Raw genomic sequence first — 15574 nt, forward strand, 5'->3', positions numbered from 1 at the left:
TCCTATTCTGTAGGGAGTTAGTGAGTAGAAGTAGGAATTTAAATCAACGTAAAAATAGGAGTTTATTAGAAGCAGGAAGGCATTTCAACGTAAAAGTAGGAATTTATTATTTTTGCCAATTTACTATTTTAATCTAATTTTTAAGTTTAAGGTAGGGGTATTTTTGATAGTAAAAAAAATCAATAACTAACTTTCTTTTGCCAATTTACTATTTTAACCTCATTTTTAAGTTGTTGATTAATTAATTTAGGAGTATTTTTGACAGAAAAAAAAGCAATAACTAACTTTCTGAATCCTCTTAATATATACAGATATTACAAACTAAAATTACACATGAGAAACATTATTTACCAAATTAAAAAACTATTTTCTACCAATTGTAAACACCCAGCTACGACATAAAAAAAAAAAAAAACACCCAGCCAGCCATGAGACAGGGAAAGGGAAAGAGAGGGAAGAACAAGCCCTCATCGTCCTCGTCCTTGTTCGACGAGGAGAACTTAGGCACTTCCACCGGCTTCACCGAACTACTACTGCTCCGATCTGACGATCTCTTCCACACAAAAACCAAAAGTCCGATTATCACAGCAAACGACGTCGTAATGATCAGTATGACCGAGTTCGATACCGACTTGCCCAGCGAAATTCCCAGCACCGACTCAATAGTCAGCACCAATTCCGAATTCGAACCCATATTCAAACTCAGCTTTTTTTTTTTTCTTTTAAAATTTTTATATTCAATTTTAAGTGTGAAATTTGAGCTTCATTCGATTTTTTTTTTACTTCGTTTGCTGTATCATTTGCATTGTTAATCTTTTTCATTTTTTTTTAAGCCGTGGCTGGGTGTTTAAAATCAGTAGAAAATAGTTTTTTAATTTGGTAAATAATGTTTCTCATGTGTAATTTTAGTTTGTAATTTTTTAATTAAAAATATGCCACATCATTAAAACAAAATGCCAAGTCATTGATCTGTTAGCCACATAAGTAACACCGTTAATGGCAGTTAGTAAAAGAACTTATATTGCTCATTTTTGAAAACTTTAGGGACTAATTGCGCACACTTCAAACTTGAGGGATCAATTGCATATACAGGGTAAACTTAAAGGATCAATATTATAGTTTCGCCAATGTTTTTTCATTTACCAATAGCCGCTCATTACATTAACTGTTTGTAATTTTTTTTTTTATAAAAAGTTTGTATCCCTAGAATTTAAATTCTATCTTAAAATTATATCTTAAATTCTATCTTAAATTCTTCTTTAAAATTCTATCTTAAATTCTTCTTTAAAATTATTTATTGTCAAATCTGAATAAATAGTAGTAATTAAATAATTTATTAAAAAATTTACTTAAATAGAAGAGTAAATGAATCCATTCATTAAAACCTTTTGATTTTTTTAAGGGATTAAATCTATGCTTAAGTGGCAAGTTAATTATTACTATATTTCTCTTTTGGATACATGTAAAGTTAATTAATATTTCCATTCATTGTCCCATTTCCCCATCAACCCTCTTCTCCACTGCACGCAATTCTATATAAACACTCTTTTATCATATCTCTCAAGACATCTCCTCTCTGTGTGTATGCATGCGTGTGTGTGCTCATCTGTAAGCCATGGCAAATTTCACAATTAATAACAAGTTAATACTCTCACTATTCATCTTTGTTCAGTTCATCATCATCATCAGCACTCCAGGTAAGTTTTAGTTGTGATTTCTGAGCAAGGCTCCAATTCAATCTCTCTCTCTCTCTCTCTCTCTTTATAGTCAATTTACGTGCATGCATTGCAGGATCCAATGCTGAGCTGATGCCTGTTGGGACGTCAACCAAAACGTTAGTGCCCATAGGCCCAATTTTTGAAATTGGATTTCCGGGCTTTCCTGATGCAGGTACTGGACAGAGTTGTTTAAAATGCACTTGCTGCCAAAATCCTTCTAAAAGGGAAGGTTGCACCACTCAGCAATGCTGCTATAGCGCAAGTTGCAACATTCCCCAAAAGCCTCCTGGATTTTGTGGTATTTCACCCATTAAATGTAACTGTGACTCTTGCTCTTCTGCCTAACTCTATCCTTTCCATCTTCACCTTACACAGTTCCATTCCATCTTCACCTTCCATACTTCTGTCTAAGCCAAACTAGTCTCTTAACTAAAACAATAAAAATAAGAGATTCTCCCTTATGCATTTATTTTGCTATACATGTGCCAACACAGAAAAACCAACCTTTTCGCAGACTGTACAAGTTTTTCAGTGTTTACACACTTTACCTATCTGTTATTACCAAAGTGATATAGACATGTATAGAGTGTAAACATAATTACTCGAACAGTTGGTCGTGGAGCTGTTGCTAAATATTATCAGTCCCTCTTATACTTGTACTGTTATTAATTTCTAAATTAATGAAGATGAATCTCTTTTGTCTAGCGTTCCAACATCGATCTATTACATTGTCATCTCCCCTCTGTATGTATGTGCCTACTAAAATTACTATGAGACCTCTAGAGTTTGTATAAGTTGTTGCCAGCTTCACATCACTCCACCAATGCAATTGACATTGGCGAAAACACAGACACGAGAATGACACGACAATACATAATTTTTTAAAATTAAGACAAAACATGACGGGATACATATATATGTTAATTAATTATTAAATATATTTTTATTTTTAAATATTGTTAACCATTTATTTTTTTCATATAGTGTTAAACATATATCAATCTAAGAGTAATAATGGATAATAAAGTGAATTTATGACTAATAAATAATGTTTAGAAATTAGAATACAAACCTAGAATAATATCAAAAATAGTAAATAAAAGATAATTAATTAAGTGTTCAAGATTGAGACTAAAAATAAATAAAAGATAAGCGTATGTCCTGCATCTTGGCCGTGTCCCACAATTGTTCCAAATTTTTTTTAAAAAAAATTAACATGACTGGGACACGCATACAAAAGTGTCCCATGTCAAACACAGGTATAACACCTTAAATTTAGGGTATGTTTGTTTAAAGAGATTTTAGGAAGAATGAAAAATAAAGAAGAGAAAAATGGAGAGAGTATTTTTAGTGGGTGTTTGGTTGGGAGGGGAGATGAAAAAAAAGGTGGCAGGGTCGGGTGTTTTCTCCTTGGGTCCATCAAAATGTTTTTCCACACTAAAATGGAAAGAAAATTGGAGGAAAACAAGCTCCATGTATTGAGCTAATGAAAATGCCCATGTGCGTGCACAGCCACACAAGTGTTAGAATAATGACTAATGAGGACCACAATATATTAATCAAGTGCAGCAAAGCTTATTTCAATGTTTCTTGTAATTTTGTACTTAAAGCAATAAATATTCTACATTTTAGTTCCAAAAAAAAAAAAAAAAAAAGAACCTCGAAAGAGAAGTATTTTATAGTCACCTCATTTCCTATATGTTCCTCTATTTTGTGGCAATTAACCAAATAAATTATATTACTCCACCAACCATCCACTAAAAGCCTTTCATGCACAATCCCTTCCATTGAAACCTACCACATTCAAACAAGCTTTTAAAATTTCTAAATGGAGAGTAGCAATGAATGAAGAAATCAGTGTTTTATTGGCCAATAAGACTTGGGCCCTATGTCCATACCCACCTAATTAGGAAAATCATTCGTAACAAATGGGTTTTTCGACTTGAGTTGATGGCTCTATAGATCGATATAAGGCTAAATTTGTTGCTAAGGATTTTGATCTAGAGGATGGGATAGACTACACTGAGACATTTAGCCCCATAATCAAAACCACCACTATATGGGTAATTTTGGCCCTTGTCATGCACTTCTATTGGTCCATTTGACAATTGGATGTTTCCAACGCCTTCTGTGCGCATCGAAAGTGAGACCACTGGGTTGGGTTGGGACTCACTTTGGCTGACAACTTATTTGTGTGGTGGGCTTGGGCTTCCTACACTGGGTTGTTCTCAACACTGAGACCCAATGAGGTCACTTTTCTCTCTTATCCTACCTGAAACGCTCCCCTCTTTTTACTGTCTGTTTCTCACTCTCTCTCTCTACTTGGCTTCTTTTTCTCAACCTCCAACAACCTCCCCTTGTCCCTGTGTTCCTCCTATTTATAGCTCAAACTTTCTGGAGTGGTTGTGATTATTTTCAGGTTTAGTGCCCCAAGCGGTCCAATGCTATCATTCATAAGTGGGTGGTTAGGTGGTAGTGGGAGGTGGTGCAAGTGGCCTGGGAACTTGTTTTTCCCCTTCTGCGGGTATCCTCGGCGGAGGTGCTGTCTGAGGAGCTGCCGAACATGCAACAGACGGGGCACCTGTTGGTTGTTCATATATGCTCGGGGAATGGGACAGACGACTTGCCGAGAAACTCTGAAGTGGTACATTATGGGCCTGCGACTTGTGTGGCTGTAGGATGGGATTCTCGGCAAAAAAGGATCACGGCCCATAGGCCATTCACCAATTCTAGGTCCCCAGGCCCAAATGGGCTCTGGTGTAGAGTGCCGTACAATAGCCCCCCTTAATTCGTCCCCGCTCTCGGGATGAATCAAGGATCCTAAGGGGTGGCAATCGACCCGGGAAACCGAAGAGTCAGTGTTTATCAATTGAGGAACGTGTTAATGCACCTCTCAAAAGACGCGTCCAAACCTGACTGATGGCCTAGCCGTCATTATTGTCTGACGGTTCGTGAATCGAGGTGTCACGCGTGTGGCAGTAAAGACAGCGATTCGCGTGGTTCCCCGTCAGCGAATCATTTAATGCATCTTGCCTAGCTTTTTTATCCCTATAAATAACCATTCCTGTTACTTTCATTCACTTTTGCATTTCTCACTATTCGTCCTTTTACTCTGCCAAGCATTACTCCTTTGTGGTTCATCTCCCAGCCCAGAACATACCTCCTCCTTAGAGCCCAGTAAGTTCCTCTCCTTCTTCTTCTTCTTCCGGCTTGTTCCATTTCATTTTGTTCTTCAATACTCTCAGTATCTCTTTTCTTCTTTGCCTATAGAATGGGTTACTCCCACCTCCTTTCCTTTACCAATGCTTTGGCTAGTTTTAGGACTGCCTTCAATGTTCCTAGGGACATTGATATTGCCTACTGTAACATGGGCGATATTGACATTCAAAGGCGCCGTGGTGTAAACACGGTGTTCTTTCCCTTGATGGCCATTCTAGAGGGTGGACTTAGGTTCCCGGTTGACCCCTTGGTCCTTAGTACCCTTAGGTTTTATGGCCTTTGTCCCGACCAACACCCTCCCAACTTTTACCGGGTAGTGAGTTGCGTGAGTAGGTTGAACTAGTTATATGGGTTACAACTAAATCACCATGACATTAATTTTATGTATAGTTTATGTGGCAATATCAAATCGGATTATTACTTAAAAACAAGAGACGTAAGGGTACGGCTCATTTCATGCCTACCAGACTCAAATAGAAACTCGGCTAGAGACTTTGTTCGGGTGAACGGCAACTGGTTTGCCAAGGAACTCCCATGTGCATTTTCTCCGCGCGATGTTGGTCGGTACCATGCATCATCCATCTAATCTCTTTTGATTTTGGTCTGTGTATAACTACTGACTAACTCTTATTTCTCATGCAGAAAGCAAAAGATTCAAGCCAGATCTCAAGGTGGTACATGTTCGGGACCTGAATTTTGTTCTTAGGTCGAAAATTTTTGTTCGCACCGACAGACAACTCCGAGCGTCTCACCTTATCCTCAGTGTAAATCTTGTTTACTCGACTTGGCAGGGGTTTAGCCAAGCCTTGTTAGTTGACAGCCTGCTCCTTTCCTACATAGACGTCCAGTATGCGAACTTCCTCCCCCCCCTCCCCAAGTTTACCGTTGGCGAAGCACGTGCTCTCGGTCCCAGGTTTATTTTTTCGGACGAACGACCGCCCATTCGTGACGAATGAGCTGAGCGCGTGTCGCAAGCGCGTCGAGAGAGGGCTCACGAGCAAGTTCAGCAAGAAAATCCACCTCCGCCCGAGGACCCTATAGAGCTCGGGGATCCCGTTCAGGAGGTTGAAGGCGCAGCCGCAGAATCAATCAGCTCGTCTGAAACAGAATCCGACCAGGCCAACACCATGGTGGTCAGGAAAAGAATGACGATCAACCGCTTCATCCCGAGCGCATAGCCCGTGCAGTAGCAGCAGCAATCCCTTGGCCAAGATCCCACTCCTCCCCCTGCCCTCGTGAGCCGTGCCCGAAAGAAGCAACGCAGGATCGAGCAGACACAGACAAGCTCGGGCAATGCGCCTTCCAGCCCGCCCCTCCGGCCGTCATCGGGCATCATAATTTGAGAGCAGACAGCACCCATCGCGGCGAACTTGGCGTCTTCGTCCCGGTCCTCGGCAGAATGGCAGCCCCCTTTCTAGCTAGACGGTAAGCCCCTTCCTGCTACAGCCACCGTATGGATGTGGGAAAAGGGTCAAAGGGGTCATGTTGCTCAGAGTCTGGCACACGGCTTTCTTTTTCCTGAAGACATGCACGCCTTCTCGGAAGGGACGGATGAGTCTTTAGAAAGGCGATTGCAGTGGCATACCATAGCAGTAACTATTCCGTCCTTTTTATCGTTCTCGGTTTATTACTCGTCCTTATACTTGTACTTTTTCTTTCCCCTTACAAATATCGTTATGGTGGGCAGGCTGTGTAGTTATCATACATCGTGGACGGGCGGATAAAGGAGCTTGCCAAAGATGCCGAGCGGGAAAAAGCTTTGAAAGATGTTGTCGAGGCCACAGCCAAGGAGAAGATGAAACATGCCGAGGATGCAGTGGAAAAAGTCACTGTTGCAGAGAAGGCCTGGGCTCTAGCCAAAGGGAGGTCCACAGAGCTTGAAGTGCAGTTAGGAAGGATTGAGCTTAAGCTGGTAAAGGCCCAGAGTTTAAACGTCATGCTGGAGGGACAACTGGCCGATTCGAAGGAGGCGTTGGAAGCTTGCGGAAGCAAGTGGTACGACGAAGGGTTCGCCGATGTGGAGAACTCGACAGAGCCAGTCATTCGTCAAGCTCACCTGCTCGATTTTGAAGAGGGCTGGTTCGCTGCCCTCCAAGCCATGGGGGTTCCCGAGGATTCCTCCCTGAGGGATTGCGGCAAAATCCCCTTCCCGAATCGCCCAACTGCCGCGTAGAACACTCCTTTGGTGATTGATGAGGAAGAGACCACTAGCATGAAGGAGCTGGTGAATGCCATCGATTCTCACGCGAAGCCAGTTGATATGGAGGCGACTAGCCATTCTCAGGCTGGGGGGGACGCCCAATTGCAAACATCTTCAGCCGACCAGCAACCTCCCGAGGATCCATCTTTTGTTCAAGAAGCAGATCTCTGAAGTTGACAGCCGTACTGGATTTCTTGCGTTTTATTTTTCTTTTTCCTTTACAATGTTTAACCGAACTAGATTACCTACGTCACCGGGCTGTGATGACGGAACAATTTATTTCTTTTACGCTTTTATTTGCCTTCTGAGTTGCTCAGTTTTTGGCAACTAAACATCAGTTTAATCTTTAAATGCTGCTCTAAGTTATGTTTGTGAATGCTTTACTATGGGATGCTTTCATTTGACCGAGCAGTCCATCTTCATCGGTTGTTTTTTTATAGTTAGGTCCACCTTGCCCAGCAAAGAAGGTTCCACATGCTCGGCGATAAGAATTGAGCCGAGGGTCTGGCCTTTGTCCTTAGAAGCAAATAAGGTTTCCACCTGCCCAGTGATAGGAATTGAACCGAGGGTTAGGCTTCTGTCCTTAGGAGTAAATTAGGTTTCCACCTGCTCGGCGATAAGAGTCGAACCGAGGGTCAAGCTTTTGTCCTTAGGAGTAAATTAGGTTTCCACCTACTCGGCGATAAGAATCGAACCGAGGATCAGGCTTTTGTCCTTAGAAGTAAATTAGGTTTCCACCTGCTCGGCAATAAGAATCGAACCGAGGGTTAGATTTAGAACAATGCCAATATGCACGAACAAACATCATTTCTCTTATTAACAAAACACGTACACACAAGACACCTCAACTTCAGTGATACTACTTTTTTAGATTGTGGACATTCCACGGTCTGGGCAATGGTCTCTCGTCTAGGTCTTCTAAGTAGTAAGCCTCGGTGCTGGCAACTGCGGTCACCCGGTAAGGCCCCTCCCATGTCTGCGCCAATTTCCTTCTGCTGGTATCTCGCATGCTTCCCACGGCTCTTCTGAGAACCAGATCCCCGGCTATAAATTCCCTCGTTCTTATGTCTCGGTTGTACCTCCGAGCTAGCTTTTGCTGATATTATGCGAGCCGTATGGTCACTATCTCACAGCATTCTTCCAACTTGTCCAAGCATCCCACCATCATCTCGTCATTCTAGGTAGGATCAAACCCCGCGATTCGTGCACTGCATAAGCTTACCTCGGTTGGGATAACTACTTCCGCTCTGTACGCGAGAGAGAAAGGAGTCTCCCCAGTGGATCTTCTGGGAGTTGTCCGGTAAACCCATAAGATTTTGGGCAGCTCCTCGGCCCAGTTCCCTTTCGCACCCATTAGCCTTTTCTTCAGCCCATCTATAATTACCTTGTTCATAGCCTCAGCCTAACCGTTGCTCTAGGGATAAGCTGGAGTCGAGTACCTGTTTTTCATACCAAGTTCATGGCAGAATTCTCGGAATGCCCGACTGTCGAATTGCAGTCCGTTGTCTGATATGAGGGAGTTTGGCACCCCAAACCTTGTTACTATATTCTTCCATACGAATTTCTTCACATCAACGTCCCATATGTTGGCCAAAGTTTCAGCCTCCGCCCATTTGGTGAAATAGTCGACGGCCAGAAGCACGAATCTTCGATTTCCCGTCGCACGGGGGAATGGGCCAATGATATCCAGGCCCCACTGCACAAAAGCCCAAGGACTGCTGATCGGGTTCAAATGACCGGAAGGTTTATGGATCAAAGGGGCATGCTTCTGACACTGTTCGCATCTAAGTACATACTCGACAGCGTCCTTCTGCATTTGAGCCACCAAAACCCTTGAGTCATTGCCCGGTGCGCCAATGAACGTCCCTGCATGTGGCCGCCGCACACCCCATCATGTAGTTCTGCCAAAAGCTTGCCCACCTTTTCTGGGTGTAAGCACAATAGGTACGGTCCTCCGTACGATCTTCGGTACAAAGTTCGGTCTTTAGACAGCCAATACCGGGGAGCCATTCTACATAACTTGCTGCTCTCCTTTTCATCACCTGGGAGTCGGTCTTCTGCCAGAAAGTCAATGATAGGGTCTATTTAGCTCGGCCCAAGGGTTTTGACGGCTGCAACTTCGATCCCCGCACTTTCTGAACCATTCAACACCTTGACGCTCGGCCCCAAAACCAACTCGACTTTAATTAGCCGGGGTATCTCTTCGGCTACCAACGATGCCAGCGTGGCGAGGGAGTCGGCGTGTCTGTTTTGAGTCCAGGCTACTTGGAATACCTTGACCGTGCTGAAGCTGGACATAGCCTGTTTCACTCGTCCTAGGTATGCTTTCATCCGGGGATCCCAGGCTTCGAAACTGCCTTGCACCTGATTAACCACCAGACGCAAATCTAAGTATACCTCCACCTCCCGAGCACCCAAGCTCGAAACCGTCCTTAGTCCAGCCAAAAAAATTTCGTATTCTGCCTTATTGTTGGACGCCTTGAAACACAACCTAAACGAGTGTTCCAACTGTATTCCTTCTGGGGTGATTACGACGACCCCTGCACCAGCCCCCGTGCAACTTGACGCACCGTCCACGAACACCTTCCACGGGCGAACCTCTAGTCAACAAATCTCCACACTCCCCTTTGGCGAAAACTCGACGATGAAATCCGCAAGGACCTACCCTTTCACCGAGCTTCGTGGTCTGTACCGTATGTCAAACGAACTAAGTCTAGTTCCCCATTTTGCTATTCAGCCCGTGAAGTCTGACCTTTTCAGTAATGACTGTAAGGGATACTTGGTCAAGATGTATACCGTATGAGCCTGAAAGTAGTGCGATAGCTTCCTGGTGGAGTGTATTAGGGCCAATACAAGTTTTTACAGGGGTAAGTATCTTGTCTCGGCATCAACCAGAGTCTTGCTGATGTAGTAGACGGGCTGTTGGAGTCATTTGTCCCTTAGTAGCACAACGCTCATGGTGTGTTCGGATACTGCCAGATACATGAACAAATCTTCACTCGGTTCTGGCACCGTAAGCATAGGTGCCCGCACCAAATAATCCTTAAGATCCATAAAGGCTTTGTTACACTCTTCACTCCAGCGAAATCCAGTCCACTTCTTCAACAGCTGGTAAAATGGTCGGCAGCGGTCCGCGAATTTGGAGATGAATCGGTTAAGGGCGGCTAGTATCCCGGTCAACACTTGTATTTCCTTTAGGCTGCTCGGTGGCTTCAATCTCCTTACAGCTTCAATCTGGTCAGGGTCGACCTCAATTCCCCAGCTAGTGATTAGATACCCCAGGAATTTTCCCCCCTACAATGAATACACACTTCTCGGCATTGAGACGCAACTTATGCCACCGAAGGAGCCCGAATACTTCCTGAAGATCCTCCATATGCCAGGCTACCTGCTTGCTCTTCACCACCATGTCGTCAACGTATACTTCAACCGTACGCCCTATCATGTCTCAAAACATCCTTGTCATCATTCGTTGGTACGTGGCCCCGACGTTCTTTAGTCCGAAGGGCATCCTCGTATAATGGTAATTGGCCTCCAGGGAGATGAACGTTGTTTTCTCTTGATCCTCGAACGCTAAGGCGATCTAGTGATACCCCTAAAAAGTGTCCAGGAAGCTCATCCTCGGGTGCCCATACGTGGCATCCACCAGCTGATCAATTTTTGGCACGGGGAAGGGATCTTTTGGGCACGCCTGGTTTAGGTCGGTGAAGTCCACGCAAACCCTTCATTTTCCGTTCTTCTTTTTCACTACTACAGTGCCAATCTGGGAAGAATATTTCCCTTATTACCCCAGCATCCTTTAGTTTTCGGACTTCCTCATTCACAGCTTGTACGTGCTCCCAGGACGATCTCTTCGGCCTCTGCTTCTTAGGAGTGAACAAGGGGTCGACCCCAAGTTTATGGACTATGAACTCGAGATCTACCACCGGCACTTCATACGGGCTCCATGCAAACACATCCACATTCTGTATTAGGACCAGCAACATTTCTACCCTTTCCCGATCATCCATGCTTTCTCCAATATGGAAGTACTTGTCTGCATCTGGCAATACCTTCACCTTGACCATCTTCTTGGCACATGCGTCCCCCTTCTCCTGTGAATTCTGTAATTGCTATAAGGGGATTCCAGACTAAGGGCAACTACACTCAGCCTGCTCCTTCTGGTCAGTCTGCTCTTTCTTGCAATTAACTACGGCGACCAAGCATTGCCTGGCTACCTACTGGCTCCCTCGCACCACAGTGATACCATGGTCGGTAGGAAACTTCACCTTCATGTGTAGAGTGGATAGGACAGCCCCCATCGCGTGGATCCACGACCTTCCTAGTATAGCCATGTATAGAGAGAACGAAGCAACCACTATAAACTTCACCACCACCTCCTTGCCTTCCATATTGACGGGCAGAGATATCTGCCCCTCGGGAACCACCACTTTACCGTCGAACCTAACCAACGGCGTGCTATACTTCGAGAGATCCTCATTCTTTAACCCGAGCCTCCTGAATAGGTCCGCGTACATAACCTCGGCGCCACTTCCTTGGTCTATCATTATTCTCTTCACAACGAAACCTCCTACACGGGCCATGACTACCAACGCGTCGTCGTGCGGTTGAATCGTCCCTTCCAAATCGCTATCGTCAAAAGCGATCGGCACTTGGGTCGGTTTTATCTTCTTTACGGGGGGCGGCACGACTGAGCTTCCTCCTGTTGAGGCCACGGTCAACATCTCCTTTACTCCGGTTGCAGTGAGGTCCCTAGGGGCAACGTGGATGACCTCGATTATCCCAAGAGGAGGTGGAAGGAGGTTCCCTCTCTGTGGGGCGCCCTGCCCTATCCCTCGATCTCCTGCGTCCATCACAAACTCCTTTAAGTGTTCGACCTTGACCAGCTGCCCGAGATGGTCCCTCAACACTCGGCATTGCTCGGTTGTGTGGCCCCTATCCTTATGGTAAGTGGAATACAAATTCTGATTCCTTTTGGACGGGTCTCCTCCCATCTTGTTCGGCCACTTGAAGTATGGTTCGTGCTTAATTTTGTCAATGATCCTATGCACTGGCTCTTTAAACATTAAATTCACCTCCCCCACGTATGCTTCTGGTTCCTGTATCCTCAAGTTTCCCCGGACTCTAGGCGGATAGATGTTCTGACAAGGGCGATTAACCACGGGCGCTTTTCCTTTGCTTTGGAGCTGGTCGTCCTCTAGCCGTTTATATTCTTCGATGCGCCTCATCAATCGTCTCATGTCTTCGGGGGGTTTCTTGGTCAACGATTCCCGAAGTCCGGAGTCCTTGGGTAGGCCCATCCTGAAAGTGCTTACAGTAATCTTTTCGTTCCCTCCACCGATCTCGTTGTAGAGCTCCCAATACCAGGCAGCGTAGCTACGAAGTGGCTCCCCCACCCTCATCTTCATAGACAATAACGCATCCACTAGTTGTGGAACTCGGCTGCAGGTCACAAACCGTATTCCGAACTCCTGTATTAACTCGGCGAAGTTATGAACAGATCCATTTCGTAACCCGTTAAACCATCTCAGTGCGGTGGGGCCGAGACTTGAGGGAAAAGCCTTACACATCAGCGCGTCATTGTGGGTATGCAAGGACATCATCTGGATATAGTGGTTGACGTGCTCTACGGGGTCAGTTTTACCGTCGTAAGAGTTGAACGGAGGTCGCACGAACCTGTCCGGCATTGGTGCCCGCTCGATGCCAGCCGAAAATGATGACCTCACAGCTTTCCGTAGCGCACGACTCATCGTATCCATGGCTGCATTACGGGGCCGTCGCTCTTCTAGGGAATCCGAGCCATGATCTACACACCCCCATGACTGCGAACGATCTCGGCGAGCTTGGGATTCCTACGAACATGAACGTTCCCTTCGCCGACAAGATTCCCGTGAATGGGATCGTTCACAGCGACGGTCGAATCTAGATTGATTGGACCCTGTCCCTTGATGATTATCCCAAAAATTGGACCTTCTCTCCCGGTTATCCCGGTCCCTTTTACGGTGCATATTCTCTGCTTCCAGTTCTAAATCTCTCACCAACCTACGCAACCGTTCAAGCTCTTCGTCTCTGTCATCGTGCTATCTGTGTCCTGACGCTACTGATGTAGTTCGCTGCGTTTGGAAAGATCCCTCACCGAGACCGGACCTCTCTTCATCCCGTTCGTGATTCCTATCTTTGAGCCGCTTCTGCCTCCGTTCTCGCCGAGAAGAACCCCGAGAAGATCCCGTCGAACCACCTTCTGCACCACTTACGGAATGTCTCCCAGCCATTCCCTCGCCCGAGTCTCGTCGGAACCACGGCTTCGTAGGAGATTCCCACAGACGGCACCAATTTTGCGCACCGAAAGCAAGACCACTAGGCTGGGCTGGGACTCACTTTGGCTGACAACTTATTTGTGTGGTGGGCTTGGGCTTTCTACACTGGGTTGTTCTCAACACTGAAACCTAATGAGGTCACTTTTCTCTCTTATCCTACCTAAAACGCTCCCTCCTTTTTACTGTCTGTTTCTCACTCTCTCTCTCTACTTGGCTTCTTTTTCTCAACCTCCAACAACCTCCCTTCGTCCCTGTGTTCCTTCTATTTATAGCTCAAACTTTATGGGGTGGCTGTGATTATTTTCAGGTTTAGTGCCCCAAGCGGTCCAATGCTATCATTCATAAGTGGGTGGTTAGGTGGTAGTGGGAGGTGGTGCAAGTGGCCTGGAAACTTGTTTTTCCCTTTCTGCGGGTATCCTCGACAGAGGTGCTGTTTGAGGAGCCGCCGAACATGCAACGGACGAGGCACCTGTTGGTTGTTCGTATATGCTCGGGGAACGGGACAGACGACTTGCCGAGAAACTCTAAAGTGGTACATTATGGGCCCGCGACTTGTGTGGCTGTAGGATGGGATTCTCGGCAAAAAAGGATCGCGACCCATGGGCCATTCACCTATACTAGGTCCCCAGGCCCAAATGGGCTCTAGCGTAGAGTGTCGTACACCTTCTTACATGGTTCTCTTGTTAAAGAGGTGTACGTGGAACGACTTTGCTAGTTTATTGATTCCAACTTTCCTCATCATGTATGTAAGCTACACAAGGCCCTATGTAGCCTTAAATAAGCCCCTCGTACTTGGTTTACTTGCTTATCACAATCCTTTGTCCATTTAGGGTTCTTTGAGTAACTAGCTAGTTGATGTTGTCAAGGATATATTTTACGTAATTGGCTAATCCTTTAACAAAATGCATTTTACTTGTAATTGGATAGATTTAGGATGAGTTTAGTACTTCAAGAAATAAGAGTTCAAGTTAAGTATTAAAGTCATGAAGATTAGACCAAGAAACAAGTGAAGAAAAACTGTTCATTAAAGCTTAATAGATACCTCGATAGAAACAGTATCTATCGAGATTTAAGAACGAAGCTCGACAAAAGCTGAATCTGTCGAGATCTACGAAATCAGAATTTTCATATTTGATTTTTAGCCCTAGCTGACATGTATATGTAGGATTTTTTATCTCACAACCTTAGACATATATAAGGTTTATTTTAAAGGCCATTATACAGAGAGAACATATGTAAAAAGTGACCTAGTTTTTTTATTCTCTTTGCAAGAAGTTACTGCTTCTTTGTGCCTTAGGGTTTTGTAACTAAGTGCTTCTTGATCTTTATTGTTGATTAAGTGAAGAACTTTGTAGCCAACAACATCTTCTTCAAATTGCTAGAGTTAGTCATGTACTGAGATTCATGCATTATGGGTAGCGTTCATATATTGAAGAGTTCAAAGGTTCTAAAGCGGTAGAAGGTTTCTGCTGTAAGTTCATCAATGGGGATTGTAGAGTCTAGGGACTAAGATTTTGTACTAGATCTGAAACTTCTTTTTACTATAGTGAATTGCTTTTCTGAAAGGTTTCCCCCAGATTTTTTAATATGAAACTAGTTTGTTTTATTGGTTTTCCTGGGTCATCATATCTTGTCTTATTTACTATTCTGCTGTGCATGATATTGGCATTTGTTTGTTTCAACAAGGTTTATTCTTAATAAATCTAATTAACAACTTTGGTTTTAAACTTTTTTAAACTTGTTAATTCTATCAACCGGGGTCTAAATTTCCCAACAGATGCATCTCTATTTACCTTTCATCACTTTAGCATTCATCTTTATTTACTAATTTATGTTGATGACATTTTGATCATTGGCACTCATGCGTCTCGATTGTATGCTTTCACTGATCAAACTTCTCTAAAATGAATTTCCCTTAAAGGATTTAAGTGAATTATCATACTTTTTGGGAATTCATGCTGCAAGGGATTCCTATGGCCTTCACCTATATCCCAATCCAAGTATATTTCAGAGGTACCATCTTCCACTCCTTTTGCCTCAAGCTTTGTCCCAGTTTAATGGTGATACCCTTACCTAACGGCACTGAGTTTCGACAAATCATTGGTGCTCTTCAGTATTAC

At 44.3% G+C, this 15574-nt stretch overlaps 1 protein-coding gene across 1 annotated transcript; it reads right to left on the bottom strand.

Moving 5' to 3' along the window:
• Nucleotides 1-11354: 11354 nt before the first annotated feature.
• Nucleotides 11355-12896, bottom strand: LOC111988484 (uncharacterized). The gene has a single exon (XM_024020283.1). It carries the CDS (start codon nucleotides 12894-12896, stop codon nucleotides 11355-11357), a length of 1542 nt encoding a protein of 513 aa, XP_023876051.1.
• Between the last annotated feature and the right edge of the window lie 2678 nt (nucleotides 12897-15574).

This window comes from Quercus suber, unplaced genomic scaffold (genome assembly GCF_002906115.3).
Source record: "Quercus suber isolate HL8 unplaced genomic scaffold, Cork oak 2.0 scaffold_232, whole genome shotgun sequence".
NCBI classification, from domain to species: Eukaryota; Viridiplantae; Streptophyta; class Magnoliopsida; order Fagales; family Fagaceae; genus Quercus; species Quercus suber.